We start from the raw sequence: 17,036 nt of genomic DNA, 5'->3' as shown, positions 1-17,036 counted from the left end.
GCCAGGCATATTATTAATGATAATTGCAGTCAATCAACTTTTTATATTTTGGTAAGGGAAATTTTCGGTCATTTTATTACTCATCAGCACTTTTACTGTGCTGAGGAGACTGGGAAAACAAAAGATGAAAGTATATGAACAGTTCTACTTATATCAAGGCTGGTAAAACCTGTGGCGGGAAAGCTTGAAACAACCGCGTGAGGCCAAGCTAGAGGAGAGGAGTCTCTACTCGTTTTAATAATCGCCATCACTAAGAATAACAGAGAGTTGACTACACATAAATCCATTCTACCTAACCTGCAAACATCACTAGCTCCAATGTCATAACCAATCGTGTGTGTGGCTGCACTATGCATGCATGCTCCCAAACATGCATGCTGCCATACATCTCCTCAAAGCAGAAGGTAATAACAGCTATGCTTATGGAGCACTTACTCTCTGCCTTCTATCCCTCAGCTTATTCTATCTCCCAACAATGCTTGGAGGAGGTGTCACTACATCTTTATTACAAGAGCTCTGAGGATCAGAGAGGGTAGATGCCTTAAACAAGGGCACACAGCTAGTAAGTGATGAGAATGAACTCCATCCCAGGCCTGTCTGACCTAGGGGCATAGATGTTCCTACATTCTATGGCCTTAAGCAGAATGCTTTCATATTACCTACGGTCTCATATCGATGAAAAGAGGTCAGCTGGGCAGGAATAACCAGTCTATCAAGTCAGGAGAAAGCTGAGCCAATGAGGGGCAGAGTAAGGACAAGAACCCAGGCCTGAGTAATATGAATTAACACAGAGCTAGTACTCTCAGATCACCACCTGGCCACAGTCGCCTAACTTTAACACCCCTGCACTTTGCAACCCACTTCCTACTACATGGACAAAAACTGCTGGAGCTGAATGTAATCTGGTCACCACATAGAAGTTGTGCACTAATGAGAAAACTATCTTCTCTCCACAATGTTAAACAGGCCCCACCATGAACATTAGGCAGAATCTGAAGCAGAAAGGAACATTCTTATATGAATATGCCTAAAGTAGACATCAGTTTATGGGATACTCAGCAATTTGAATGGCAGTTAATTTCATTTTGTACAAAAATGGAACAGGGTCCTCATGAGGCTATTTTGCTTCCACACTAAGCTCCTACTAAACTTGCCAAGGGACTAATAACTGTTGCACCTCACTGGGCTTCCTTCCTGTGCTGTACTGTTAAAAACCACAGAGGCTTAAAGATCACAAAACCCTGATGGTCACAGGGCTAGATAGCTGGTCCTACCCTCTAGCTCAGCCTTTCTCAACTGGTTCAGCAGTTTGAAGAGAGCAGTGATCTAAGACCTGTCATCCAATTAGGTAGCCCCCATGCACATTGGACTACTGAGATCTTGAAATGTGGCTAGTGTGACCAACAGACTACATTTTAAATTTTATTTAATTTCATTAAATTATTCTAGTGGTTACAGTACTTGGCAGTGCAGTTATAGACTATTTGCGGGTATAAATGGACATTTATGAAAATGAAAGCATACTAAACATAGCATATTATGACTTACTTTTTTTCCACTTAATATAACATGGATCTCCATCCATAACAATACATTTGGATATTATTTTTAATGTCTGTGTCTGTGCTGTCCAGTAGAGTAGCCAAAAGCAATATGTGGCTATTGAGCACCTGAAATGTGGCTAGTCCAAATTGAAATGTTTTTTAATTGTAAAATGCACACCAGATTTCAAAACCTTTGTATGACAAAAGCAATGTAAAATATGTTAGTAAGTAATTTTCATATTGATTACTTGTTGAAATGATAATATTTTGGATATATTAAGTAGAATATATTATTTAAATTAATTTCACCTACTTCTTTTTACTTTTTTTTTTTTTTTGGCTGCTAGCTGGTTTGCGGATCCGAACCCATGACCTTGGTGTTACCAGCACCACTTTTTACTTTTTTAGTGTGGGTACTACACGTGGTTCACATTATATTTCCATTGGACAGCACTGCCCTAAGGCCTCCCTGTATGTAATGAATTAACTCCATTCCTATATAGCCAGGATGGAAGAATTGAGAAAAGAGTCACCCAAATAGTCTAGTTCTGTAGGTCAGAGGGTGACCTCTAACTTGTCCTCTTCTGGGCCTAGGCTTAGTGGAACCATCAAACAGGTCCATGACTCTGCAAGCCCTGATAACAGATCAGCTTGAGATGGCTTCCAACTTCTATCTCTTTCATTCAAAGTTCAGTGGCATCATACAAACCTTCATTCTGTCACTCTCAGACCTATGTCCTGGACCAAATTACTTCTGCACCTCACTTTCTTCAACTGAAAAATGGGGATAATAACAAACACAATTTAAAATTGTTATGAGGATCAAATGAGAATCTAGAAAAGTTTAGCAATCTCTTATAAAATTAAATATACATTTAGCATATCACCCAACAATTCCACTCCTAGGTATTTACTCAGGAAAAATGAAAATAAATGTCTACATAAAGACTGTACCCAATGTTCATGGCAGCTCTATTCATAACAGCCCAATACTGGAAACAATCCAAATATCTATCAGTTGGCCAATGGCTAAAATTGTGGTACATCCATATAGTGAAATATTACTCAGCAATAAAAAGGAATATGCCACACCATGGAAGAATCTCAAAGCTTTATGCAAGTGAAAGAAGCCAGACAAAAAACTACATCCTGTAAGATTCTACTTATAGATGACATTCTAGAAAAGATAAACCAATAGTAACAGAAAGCAGTTCAGCAGTTTCCAGGAGCCAGAAGGAAGGTACTGACTGCAAAGGGGCACCAAGGAGTGATGAAAATGTTATACGGTGGTCACAGGGGTATATATATTCATCATCAAAATTTATCAAATTGTATACTTAAAATTGATTGATTTTATTGTATATAAATTATACTTCAACAAAGCTGACCAAAAAGAGAAAACAGCAGGAGGTGGGGGAGGTGGAAAATTATATAATTAATATAAGGCACTTAGTACAGAGCTTGGCACATAGTAAGTGCTTAAACAGTGTTCATTGCTATGACAAATACCACCCCCTTTTCAGTATTACTCAAAACATCTAAAACCCAACTTAGACTCATCATCTTCCTGGGAAAACCAGCTACCCTGCATTTATCTTGTACTATTTCTCTAATCCTTTCTGGTACCTCTGTTTCCCTCATGACCTCTACCTGGCAGACTTTTTCCTCTGTTGCATTCCTTCCTCTCTCCCTACCTTCTCTCCTCTTGCTAGAGACCTGAGATGTGGCCTTTCTAACTCCACTGCTCCATTATCTCCATCAATTCTCCTCTCCCCTTCCTTCACCCTTCTTGTTGCACCTTGCACACCAGCAGCAAATTAACTTCCTAAAACACCGCTTTCACGTGCCACATTTCTGCTCAAGTTCCCTCATCCAAGAGGTCCCACAATTGGCCCTAATCTCCCTTTGCCATTTTTACCCCACAACAGAATCTTCCAAAATAAACCCTTTTGAAATAAACAAACAAGCGAAGGCAGGAGTCAAGTCTGTCTTGCTTAGACCGATACCCCAAATGTCTAGAACATGCCAGGAGCACGAGGCATACTCACAGCAGTATGTGCTGAATGAACTCATAAATTCCTGAAGTCTGCAAATTCAACCTTTACCTCAAAGACCATGTAGTTTTTTAAACTGAGATCCTTATGGTAGGTTAGTAACAGAATAGGATAAACAACTAGGGGCTCTGAAGGTGTTTCAGGATTTGTGTTAAAGACTATAAGGCTTTGGTTTCTATTTCTACTTTTTAAAAACTCAGTCAATAAGATAACAAATATTTTCTCCCTTTACCTCAGAATAGACTGGGAACCTCCATATGTGTATGCAGGAAGTATGGGAGGTGTTGTGGAGATAATGAGCATGTACATAACTCAGTTGGTTTACCACAGTTTTGACCATTAAACAGTGTCTTAATTGATTTTGCTCTTAGTCAAATATTGTTTCATTTACATCCATAATGGACCACTGGCTAAATGCAGGCTTAGGGAATACCTATGGCAAAATGTACGTTAGTGAGAAGTTACTGAATAATACAAGAAGTGAAAATCATCATAAAAATAATTCTGCCAAATGTCTGAAAATGCTCTTCTCAGTACCTTAAGTTGTATTCATCTTATCAAAATTCTCACTGCTCTTGGCGAGGATGCAGAGAAAGGGGAACCTCCTACACTGCTGGTGGGACTGTAAATTGGTGCAGCCATCATGGAAAATTGTATGGAGCTTCGTCAAACAACTACAGATAGAACTGCCATACAATCTAGCAATTCCACTTCTGGGTATATACCCAAAGGAACGAAACCATCACGTCAAAGGGATGTCTGTACTCCCATGTTTATCGCAGCTCTATTTACAATAGCCAAGAGTTGGAACCAACCTAAATGTCCATCATCAGACAACTGGATTAGGAAAATGTGGTATATTTACCCAATGGAATACTACCTTGCCATAAAAAAGAATGGAATCCTGCCATTCACAGCAACATGGATGAACTTAGAGAAAATCATGTTGAGTGAAATAAGCCATGTGCAGAAAGAAAAAATACCGCGTGTACTCACTCATAACTGGGAGCTAAAAAATAAACAAATATTTAAAAAGAAAGATACAACAATCACAATAATACATTGAACTTTGAAAAGGAGAGAACAGAACTGAGGTTACCAGAGGTGGGAAAAGGTAAGAAGGAGGCAGGGTAGGGGAGGAATTGATAAAGGGCTACAAAATACTATTATGTTGTGTAATGTTGAATATACTAATTATCCTGATTTGAGCATCACGTATTACACACAGGTATTGATATTAAACTCTGTACCCCACAAATATGTACAATCAACTATGTTTCAATTTTTTAAAAAAAGAAAATATTTGGGGAAAAAAATAAATCCTTAAAAAAAATTCATACTGTCTCTAATATTTTAAAAACCAGTATAATTCAGATCCCAAACATTAAAATAACTTAAAATAATATACTAATCTAAATAAAATATTTTTTATATTTGAACTCACTTCCAGAGGAAGTTTTTACTATTCAATATTACTATAAAAGGACCTGGCAAGTTAAAAAATGTCTGGGGAGTGCTGATTTAGAACATGTTCTCTGAATGTTGGCTCCTCTGTTAACCTTTGCTAGTTCCCTAAGACCCTGGGAGAACCTGACCTGCCACACCCACGTGCCCTCACTCTTCCAGGTAGACTGGTCCTTTCAATACCTTACTTTACCTTTGATTTATGTGTCTGCTACCTCCACCCTGATTCATTTGTCTTTTTATCTTAATACATAGCACAGTACCTGGCACCCAGAAGACTCTTCATAAGTGCTTGTTAATGTTCCAGAGGTCAGACGTGTGGGCAACGATGTTGGAACCCTTCCAGCGATGAACAAGAGCTGGGAGGGGAAGAACTGAAATGGGCATTTACTAAGGGCTGCCTCCCTCAGGCCTGGCCTCCGGGAGCTCATGAGCCAGCCCATTTGCCTCTTCTACACCAAGCTTTGAACACCAACAGCCTCCCCTGCTGCCAGGCAGGCCCAATAAGGAGATCTTGTGCAGCATCTCCCTGATAATGGCTGTCAAAACACGTTCCTCCAAGGTAAAAAGGAAAAAATTGGGGCAGGGGAGTTGCTCTTTGAGATGTCACTGATCTTTTTTGCCATTTATTAGCAAAGTAGTCATGGTTAATGGTAAGACAGACTTCTAAATAAATTATTTTCCTTTTTCCATTTAACATACTTGAGTGCCAAAAAAGCACTAGGCAGTGTGCTGGTGCTCTGGTATATACAAAGTTAATAAAAACAACAAAAAGAGCCGACACTCATGTGCTAGGCTCTGTTCTGAGTGCTCCATGTATATGAACTCAGTTAATCCTCATAGCAGCACTAACATACTCTTACTATCCCCACTTTACAGATGAAGAAACTGAGGCTGGAGAGATTAAGCAATTTGTCCAAGGTCATTAAGGCATTGTCCCTCTCCTTAAGTTATATACAGTTTCACCTGTGTGGGATGGGGGTTATAAATAGAAAAGAGGGTAGTAAGAAATAACAGATGTGTAAAACACTTGTACCTTTGGGACAGACATATTATATGGGAATTTCAGAGGAAGGAAAATTATATCCAGTTTGGCAGGTAAGAGGAGGGTCGTACCCTGTATCCAGCTTGGCAGGTATGATGGTAGGTGGCACAGGAAGGGTTTCCTGAGCTCCACCTTGAATAACTGCATTCATTCAACAAATCTGCTTATTCGGCAAATATAGTATTTATTGAATGCTTACTATCTATGTACCAGAGTCTGTGCTAGTTTGAAATTGAATCAAAATAGCAACACATGGATAATAAAGGCTGGATTTAGAGTTAAAACAAACAAAAACCCCCAAAGAGAAACACATCGACAAAGGCAGACCAAGCAGCCATGCCCCTCACCATGTAAGGAGTGGGAAGGGGCAGAGGTGTATCCTCCATGCACAGATCCATCTCTCCACTCACAACAGCCTCATAGCCCCTACAGCAGGGACTGCTCACCATTGCATCCCTAGAGCTAACCACCGTGACTACCAAACAGCCGGAGTTTGAGCAATGTCTGTGGAATGAACAAGTGCAAGGCTGCTAGCAAATGTGGAGATCTACATGGTCACATGCAGACATGCCTTGTGCATGGCAATGTGCCAGCCATCGTTGGCCTGACACTAGAGGTCTGGTATGAACAGGCCCACTTCCAGACTCACTTCTCTTTGTTTCTGCAAAAAGGGAAGTATGCTGTGTGGGGCTAAAGTGCAATAAGTCCCTACCCAGGAATCACTTGTCACCTGGGGAAAGGGCAGGCTCAAAAGGAAGGCCCCAAATGAACAACACTGCTTTCTCTTTCACCTCTACAGGTGGTTCTTAGGAATTTTTAGATCCAGGATTCTCCCATACCAACACTCCATTCATTCCCTCCCCCATCACCAGAAAAAAAGCCTCAACTGAATCAATGAGGAGAAATGACCTGTTTCTGATGAGCCATGTTAAAGAAATGTGAGCAGCCTTGTTTAAATATAAACAGAGGTGCTGTGTCAAGCAGGAAGAACCATGGCTAGGGCTCAAGCATCCTGCTTTCCAGCACAAAGCCCCTTGCCCTTCCCCTGTGCCACTGTCTGATAAGTCATCTGTGCACATACACCTAAATGCACTGAGCACATCACAACCTAAAGCAATTCATTTTCACACTAAAGGGACATAATTCGTCTATTGTTCTAAAAACAGGGTTTTCTTTAAGTAGGGTATATGTGATATTGTAGTGCATTTTTTTGATGCACATATTTCACCAACTAAAATAAGTAAGTCTCCAAGTTTACAGTTTTCAATATTTTTACAACAGTGATTCTTACCCAAAGATCCAAAGACCCATGGCCTAAGGTTATATAGACATGTGTATGAGCATTTACAGAGAGAGAAGCACTCCCTCTGATGAGATCCTTAAAGGAGTTAGACACAAAGAGCTAAAGAACTTGTGCTTAGAACGTATTCTGAGTTTGCCATCCTGCAATGTTATAAAACTTTCTAGGGTAAGGGCTAAAATGTTATAAAACTTCATAGGGTAAGCTTTCTAGGGTGCTGGGCTTCTTTGGGGGGTAATGAAAATGTTCTAAAATTGATACAGAACTCTGTGAATACACTAAAAGCCATTGAATGATATACTTTAAGTGGGTGAGTTGGATGGTATGTGAATTACATCAAGCTGTTACCAAAAACAAAAACAAAAATCCTTTCCAGGAAGATTCCTGTTATTCTGAAATCGATTCCCCAAACTAACATATATTAATAAATAGGAGAGTGCCCTGTTAAGTCACCAAAAAATAACTACTTGATTACTTGAAGACAACAAAGAGACCGGAATTCCCTTTTGCTTTCAACTGTACTCTTTTAGAAAGCAGCAGGAAACACTTGATATCTTAATCTTCAGCTAGAAATGGCCTCTTACTCCAAAACTGGTTGTCAGCAAGGTCAGCTGGAGACTAAACAGTCAGTGTGCATAAACCCTTCCCTTCCTGAGATCCAAGTATTTACCAAAATAAAGCACTTGTCCCTTAGTCTTGAGTCAAGTTTCAAACCACAAATGAAGGGCCACTGTCATCTACTCTGAAAAGGAGTCACACCTTAATTTCCTTCACTATGTGCTTGATGCTCACAAAGGAAATCACCAATAAGAATGACTTCCAATTTAAGGGAAAAAAAAAACAATAGAAAAAGCCTATTACCCCCACTCCCACACCTCCAAACACTTAAGCACTTATGAGTTCTAAAACAACGTTTGGGTCCTGCTCTCCCTTTTTCAGAATGCCAAAAGTTGGGACATAAAGGGACATTTCATATATGAAGCCACCCAAAAACCTCTAGCAGCTTGAAAAGGAACCACTATGTGCCCTGCAATGGAGAACAGAGGGTCTGTTTTACTTGTTCCAAACAAACCCATTTAAACCGTCAATCAATAATCTATATTTTGAACAATCTCAAGATCGCAAGCCATATGGAAGCTATGTACAGAGCAATGGCTCTTCCTGCTATTCCCAAGGGAAGCAAAGCACATAACTATCTTTTCATTCTTTTCATATAAAATGAACTTCAGCCCCAGAATCCTACATTTCCTCCTAGTATATACAGTCAGGTTCTTATTTGTACTCCTATTACAAGAAACCTTTCTGATGGGATAATCCTCAAAAGAGATGCTACACGAGGATTATTAGCAGCCCCTAGATTAGGCCGCAAAAAATTTGACTCTTTTAATAAGAGTCTACTTACAAGCTCTAAATGAACAAGTTACCAGTCTCTAAAAGCTTCCAACTCAGGGTTTTGTGCCTGCATCCATCTCATGTTTCCAGGACAAGGGGGAGGAAACACATATCCACATAGAAAGTGACTGATAAGATTCCCAGAAAATAACTACTGTAATTATACTATTATTTGTGGAAGTGCTGCAAGTTAACTAACATACAGCCTGCATTTGTTTATGCAACCATCTTCAAAGAATTTTTTAAGTATTCAGTATAACTTGCAATTCTAAAGAAACTTCCAAATAGCATCCCAAAAGGAAACCCAGGTAGATAGATTCTGATATTGAATACTGGATTACCTTAAAATCGCAGAACTTGAAGGCAATGATGTCTCCTAATTTGACATCACACTCAAATAAGTATTCTGGTGATATATGAATAGTTTAAAAGACTATGAAAAGGGTCGCTGAATAAACCAAGCCACTAAAATCATCTGTGTTAGGACACGTAAAGATGCTGCTTGACTTGCATACACCTTGGAAAACCAAAGGCCTCAGAATCCAACAGAACAAAAGCTCCATGACAGCAGGAGCTGTCTAGTTTACCACCCTATCTCCAGCACATGCTTGGCACATAGTAAACACTCAATATATTTTTGTTGAATAAATGAGTGTTGTTGAATAAATAAACCACGCAGTAATGCAGTTTCTAAAAATCAAAAGTTCAAGGAGAGATCTATTTTCAGTAAAGATTTTAACATGTAATATTATCTTATCCACAGATTTTTTTTTAAATGTTATGTCTCAAATATCACTAAAATTATGTTGTTTCTCAAGAAAAAAAGGCACCAAATGCAGGATAAATGGGCCTTGATCCAGAAGAACCCAACAGAAGAATATTTTCAAAGGAAAAAGCTGAGATGAGAAGCTATCACACTACAGCCTAACAACCAGTAAAAATCAGATATGCACATTTGATAACACTCTCCAAAACTGCCAGTTTCCTCGGGTTTCTATGTCAGCTAGGTAAGCAAGTTTTTAGTCTACTGACTTTAAAAGTTTTCCCTTTCAAGTAGTCAAGAACTTTTATTTCCCTTGTCAGCTCTTAGTCCTCCCAAATTTTCTGACTAATCTGTGTGGCTCTTTAGCAGAATTCCTTTTGTTTGGAAAATCTTCCCCCTTCCTCCAATCCCAACCTGAAAGCATCCTCTCCCTAAATACTAGCCTTTCTGATTTTATGAAAGCTTCATTTCTTTGCAGCAGAGGCCTGGTCTATTTCCTGAAGCTAAATTCATTGTGCTCCATTAAAATGAAAATAAAATCATTCAAACCATAGCCAGGCACTGAATCACCTACCAACATGTGCCTTTTCTGCCAGTTGCTCATCCAAATGTGCCTTTATGGTGGTGACCTTGTGTTCCCTTCATCCTTCTGGCGCCTGTATTTTCCAATCCACAGAATTTTTCCCTCCTAAATTCATAAATCCTAAATCATTCTCTGCTATAAATTTTGTTTCCCATGGCTAAACAACCTTGACAAATGAAAGGAACTATGAGCTTACTTTGCAATAAATATACTTTAATGTGTTTAACCCTTTACACATATGTTGTCGGGGAGTAAAGAGATGGAAGAAGGAATGACTTTACAAATACTTCATAAAGATTATTCCATTTGATCTTCGTAACAACCTTAGGAGGCAGTCAGGGCAGGCATTTATTACCCCCATTTACAGATGATGAAACTAAACATCAAAAAGGCTTAAGTGACTTGCCCAACCAATGTCATATGACAAGTGTCAGCCCAGAACTGCATTAAGGTCTTCCAATCCATATGTACATACATACACATACATACAGGTATATACTCCCTCCATATGTTTCTGTCTACAGCCAAGAAACAATTTCCTAGAGATTCAGCATTTCAAAGGGACGGTAGACCTCTGATTTCTGGAATACCATTTCCTTTCAGCTAACAAGCTGGAAAGCCATCTTCAATCTTCCCAATAGAAAACAACATCTTTTTCTTCTACATACCACTCTTAACTACTTCTCTCCACAATAATTTCTAAAAGTTCCTGTTTTAAAGGGACTTACTCATAAGACACTAATAGTCCAAGAAGTTTGCATCAGCATATGATTTTCTCAGTAAAGTTCAGAGCTAATGCATTTTCTCAGTCTCTAACTTTACAGCTAAAATGACAAGAACACAGAATAGTCAAAAAATTACACAACACAATGCTACATTTTTTACTCTACCACATCTGCCTCTATGGGTCTCTTGTGAGTCACTGTCTTTTGCATTCAGTCATCATTATATGAACTGCCATTTCCTACCCTAAAATTATTTTATTTCTTAAAGAAAACCCTGCAATAAAAATGGAATCCTATTACATCTTTTACTACCTACCTGAAGCACTGACCTCCAAGTTACTGCTCCAATTTTCACAATTACTATTTTACACGAACAGAAAAAAAGGCACAGTAAGGTTGCAATTTATTTATTCATTCAATAAACATTTACGAAAGCCTATCAGATACCAGGAACTAGGACCCAAAAGTAAACAAGAAGTGTCCGTCCTCTCACAGCCTGGTAGAGAGGAAAAGTAAAGAAGTAATTACAAAATAAACTGATCAAGATTAAGGTGGTGGTGAGCACAGGAGCAGTGGAAATCATGGAATGCTTCCTGGAGGAAGTGGTCTGTGAGAATTTTAAGCATCCACCTCATTACTTTCAGTAAAAAATAAACACTAAAAGATTGAACTCTATTCCCTGAAAGGTTGTAAGATTTACTTGTGAATAGTCAAGTCAAAAATCTAATTTAATAGCAGAAGTATTCTTGACTCCCTACCCTAAAATTCAACCCTTAACCCATACTCCCTTAGGCATGAATTACAGCAAGTTCTGTCCTATATGTGCCTTCTCACATGTCTATAGAATAGAATCAGAGATATGCACAATGAAATAAATTGCACTTTTTAAAAAGATAATCATTTTCTTAACTGGAAATGAATGCTTGAACAACACAAGCCCTACAAAGCATGGCTGTTGGGAGAGGAAACTGAGGTTCAAAAAAGTCCCACTTTAATACAACAGAATGAAAGGTCTCTTTGAAGTCACCAGAAGAGCTTGAACAAAAAAAGAAACAGAAAGCTATTGTGGAGCTTTAGCCTCCAGAGATGAACCCTAAACACACTGCAGTGGTAAACAAACAAGTCTCTGAGTCTGAATCTGATTCGGTGGCCTGACAAAACACTACAAATTTAAGGAAACTCTCTTCCCATTCATTATTTCCCGAAGTCTCACTGGCCGGCAGCTCCAGGCCTTTTGTTGGTTCCTGGATTTACTGCTTGTAAATTATAATGCATAACGTGCCTTTCAAAAAAAATGTATAGGCAAATGAAAACAACTGTGGTTTTAAAGCCCCATAAAAGACAGTATATGTAACAGAAATGAACTCTGCCTGTGTTTACTATGAGGACCTATTACTCCTTTATGCTACTCCAGTGTATTTTAAACTCAAATGAATGCTACCATTGCCCACTAAAGAGCAGGTTAGAGGAGGGAAGGAGCACATAGATACACTTGCCTCAGTAGGACCCCTGCCTGCCTCCCCTACCCTTTCCCCGGGCAAAGGCCAAGAGGCTGACCTGGAAATGGGGCTGCAGACCCCAGTCACTTTCGCTATGCTGTCCCAACAAGTAGGCTCTAAAGTCATACTTCCATTTGGCCCGGCACACCCTCATCCCCACCATTCAGGTCCCCAGCCGTAAGGAGGAATCTATGGCCCTAAAGAGAAGGCTGGAGACAAGGAGAAGTGGAAGAGAGGGTCCTGAGAGGTCCCTTAACTACTCTCCGGCCCAAGGTGAGCCCGGAATCCAACACCTCTCACAAATCGGGTTCCTTTTCCAGGGCACCGCCGAGCCCCTCCTACCCCTCGGCCCTGGGGGCTGCGGGCCCCACCCTCGGCCCCTCCGGGCCTCAGCATTCACCTGGGCCCCGGGGACCCTGACCCAGACCTACCGCCAGGCCAGAGCCCTCCCGGCCAGGCCCACGACCCCCTGCCCGGCCAGCGCCCGGCACCGCAGCCCTCTCGCGGCCCGGGGCCGCCCCGCGCCACCCGCCCGACCAGCGGGCTGCGCACCGTGTGGGACTGCAGGCTCTGGCTCGCCTCGATAGCTGCTGTCAGCGGCACCGTGTCGTCGAGCAGCACCTTGCCGGCCGGCGGCTTCTCCATGAAGGCCATCCCGGGACGCCTGGCGGCCGCCGCCTCGGACGCGGAGCAGAAACCAGAGGCGCCGACTCCCGCCGCCCGCCCGGCTCCACCGCCACCGCTGTCAACACGCGCCGCCGCCACCCGCCGGGCCCGCGGGGTCCTAGCGCCGACCGTTCCGCGTCGCCGTTCACACCGGCTCCCTCCGCGCCGCCGCCTCCCGCGGGGTCCTAGCGCCGACCCACCCACCAAAGAGTGTCAGCCTCGGTCGTCACCACGGGCCGCCCGTCCGGACCTTCAGCCTCGCCGCCGCCCTGGGCCCACGCCTCCCAGCTCCTCGCAGCCGCACCACAGACCCGGCACCTCAGCACCGAGCCTCGGACCCGGAAACGCTCCACTCTAAGCCATCACCACCAGGAATCCTCAGATCCGAAGACGGCGTTTTGAGCCCTGGGATCCAGGAATCCTCAGGCCCAGGGATTTCCAAGCCAAACCTCTCACATTTGGGCTTTTCAGATTAGGCCCTCAGAAACTGGGACGGTCAGACTTGAAACCCTTAGTACTGGACCTCTCCCATCCAGGCCTCCCAGGCACAAGAACCGTAAGACTCAGAAAAAGGACCTTCCAGATGACACCCTCAGTCTGAGCCCTGCAGACCCAGAGACTTTCTAATACAAGCTCTTCAGATTCAGGTTTTACAGAGACCTGAACCTAGTTTCTGAACCTAGTTTCTCAAACATGAACCCAGGACCGGGACCCTCAGAACTGGACCTCACAGTTGGAGGCCTTGGACCCCAGAACCCTCAGACCCAAACTCTGAGAAGTGGGGACTCTAAAAACTGGTCCAGAGACTTCCAGCCTCTATTTTGGCCCCCCATCTCACCTCAGCCCACAGGCCTTCAAGCCCCAGAACTTTCAACTAAATCCTGACTTAGAGTCTTCAGTCCCACTGTATTGCCTCCAAGAACCTCACACCTAGAGCCAGAGAATAAACTTAGCACCAAATCTGCTCCACAATCTGATTGAACCCAAGACTACAGTCCTAACACCACATAATCTCCCTGGCCCCTGCACACACACATAGGAATTCCCTCTCCCAGGGCAGCATTCCAAGACCGTAGAGAGAGTTAAACTTGGAATCAGATGACCAGGATCTCCAGGACTCTGTAACCAGCTGTGTGATCTTGAATACGTTATCCAACCTCTCTGAGCTCCATCTCCCGCATCTGCAAAAGGGAGATAATATCTGTATGGAAAGGTTAATATGAGGAATGCAGTAGAATGAGAAGGGGCTTGGCATAGAATTAAAGCTCAAACAATATTAGTTTTTTTCTTCCCCTACAGTTCACAGAACAGAGTACAGAATGGAGGGTTTCTAACTCCTAAATGTGTTTCCACTAAATTTCTACATTTCAGATAAGGTAACAAAGTTTCTTGGTAATCCCACCACCATCAGTATTTGACATCACAGCAAAGGCCTAGATCATATCTAAAGTGTATCCTCTCCAGATCTCAAGCTTAATGGGATTGTTGGGCAATCCTAAGTGGCCAAGTGGCCATGACAAACTGGCTTCAGGAGTTAATACCCAATAGAGGGAGATGTGCAGAAGGAATCATGGAACTTCATAATTCAGCCCTAAAATAATCACAACTCTTCCCACATTCCATTTTTTAAAAGCAGCAGTCTATTAAAGCAAAACCATATGTCACTTAGAGAGGATTCCACTTTTTACTTCCATTTCTTTGTTTTAAGGCAAATGGATTATTTCATTGCCAGAATCACAGAAACCAAAATCCTGCTTTAGTCATTACTCCCATCATGATATGGACTGATTAAGACAAGGCTCTTCTCGCATACTGCTGGTAGAAGTATAAATCGGCCCAAACTTTCTGGAGGCCAATTATTTACTGATCACAGTATGTAACAGGCCTGGTGCTGGGAAATGGGATTTGACAGTACTTATTAAGGGCTTTGAAAATGTTCTCACCCTGTGACTCAGTAATTCTGCCTCTTGGAGGATATCTAAGAAAATAGTGATCAGTGCAAAGACAAAGCATGCAAGGACAGATACCTAATAATAAAGGATTAGACAAATCATGGCACAGTCATGAATTTTTTGCAATGTTGAAAATCAGATTATCAAAGAATATTTAATGATGTTGAGAAATGCTCTTGATATATCAGAAAGTGAAGAAACAATATATGCATCTGTATAATCCCCATATATTTGTAGGAAAAACACCAGAAGGAAACATACCAAAATATTAACTGTGGACCTCTAGGAAGCAGAATCATGATGATTTCTTTTTTATGCTTTTCTGTATTTTTCAAAGTGTCTCTAATGAAAATATTTTGCTTGTATGAATAGGGGGAAAAATGATATTATGTAATCGGGGTCCAGTGGTCTGATGAGCCACTGGTTCCATAAGATAAATTTCTGCGAGTAGGAGGAAGGCTTCTTTGAATCTAGCCAGCCGGGGCTTAACTTCATTTTCAGCACAGTCTGTGCAAACACATAATCCAATGATTTAGTAAGAAAAACCAATTCTTCCACAGTTCATACCTTATGAGCAATCTCACATGCTCTGAGGAAGGCATTTTGCATACTGTTTCCAAATTAGATTTTTATTCTCATTTAAGTTTATGTGAGGTCAAGGGTTTGGATCCCCACACCAGCCCGCTGCCAAAAAAAAAAAAAAAAAGATGATGTGATCAGAGAATGACACTCTGTGTGTGTGTGTGTGTGTGTATTTGTCAAATGATGGCAATAGTGCTTTTTTTCAGTCAGTGTCACTCAAGGACTTTTGACACTGCAGGTTCTGTGGAGGACAAAACAGAAAATAAGCAGTGCTTTTCCTACAATAATTTTTTAGGAGGATAAGGAAGATTGTCACAGAGACAATGACTCCAAGGCAGCCTGAATTGAGTACTGGAATGGAGGGACTAGGCACCGTGGGAGGATAAGGAAGAAAAGTAATGACAGCTGGAGTGGACTATGGGACAATTCATGGAAGAGCTGGGGTTTGAAGGAGGTCTTTAAGGATGGGTGAGATTTCAACAGCAGGATATGGAGAAAGAATATTTCACTTGTTCTTTTAGCATACCCCTTACTGAACATGTACTAGATGCCAGATACTGTCAGGCACAGGAGAGTTAAAGATGAACCATACAGATGTCACCTGCTATCAAGCTGCTTAGCCACATAAACAACTAGAAAACAATATGGATGTGCAATGACAGGCTAGCCCAGAGGTTTATGGGAGCTCTAGGGCATACATAGCAAAGCCATGTAAACTAGAGGACTGGAGAGTAGGATGTATGATACGCTGGGCAGGAGATGCTTAACATAAGAAAAGTTGGGAAAAGGAGCCCTTTTACACCCTCTTCTGTTCCCAAGCTCTGCTATACCTTCTCCTGATAGCTAAGAACGTTCTCAAGCAAAAAGATATCTCTGAGGTTCGACAGCTTTGGAAAGCCACTCCAAGACTACAGTGACCACTAACACACATTTCTGGCTCGGGTTCTGCTGCTTCAAGGAAACACAAATAATAAGCAGATAAAAGTAGTGTGGGGATGGGGAGAGGAGGGAGACAGGTTTGGGGGTGGAGAGAGGTAGGCAGATAGGTTTGGGGATATTTGCTATGAGAGGAAATAAAGTCAGAACATTAGATGCAAGAACTAGGCAAAAAGCTGCCATCACAAACCTGAGGAAGAAGCTAAAGTGTTGGTCATGGTTAAGGACCCAATCTTTGAAGCCACTTCTTGGGTTCACACCCAGCTCCACGGCTTACTGGCAGCTTGACCTCTCTCTTGTTTCAGCTTCCTCATGCATAGAATAGAGAAAGTGATAGCCTCTACCCCACAGGATTATTGGAAGGACTGAATGCATTAATGTAGGTAATGACCTGGAAGAGAGGCTGATACAGAGATAATGCACAGTAAGTATTAGCTCTTACATTATAAAGGAAATCAGTAGAAACATGCAGGGAGAGAGAAGTTGCCCAACTGCAAGAAATTCAAATACTTTCTCTTGGGAAAGGAAGAG

General features: G+C 41.6%; 1 protein-coding gene across 3 annotated transcripts in view; it reads right to left on the bottom strand.

Annotated features, from left to right (window-relative positions):
- Positions 1–13,116, bottom strand: part of PXK (PX domain containing serine/threonine kinase like) — a 73,400-nt gene extending 60,284 nt beyond the window's left edge. For all 3 annotated transcript variants that reach the window (XM_063114980.1, XM_063114981.1, XM_063114982.1), the window contains exon 1: positions 12,922–13,116. In XM_063114980.1, coding sequence (XP_062971050.1) covers positions 12,922–13,023 — 102 coding nt within the window. In that variant the 5' untranslated portion in view covers positions 13,024–13,116. The remainder of the gene's footprint in view (positions 1–12,921) is intronic.
- Between the last annotated feature and the right edge of the window lie 3,920 nt (positions 13,117–17,036).

This window comes from Cynocephalus volans, chromosome 11 (genome assembly GCF_027409185.1).
Source record: "Cynocephalus volans isolate mCynVol1 chromosome 11, mCynVol1.pri, whole genome shotgun sequence".
In the NCBI taxonomy this organism is placed as follows: domain Eukaryota; kingdom Metazoa; phylum Chordata; class Mammalia; order Dermoptera; family Cynocephalidae; genus Cynocephalus; species Cynocephalus volans.
Note: the sequence above shows the minus strand (reverse complement) of the source record. Positions and strands in the feature narration are given on the sequence as shown.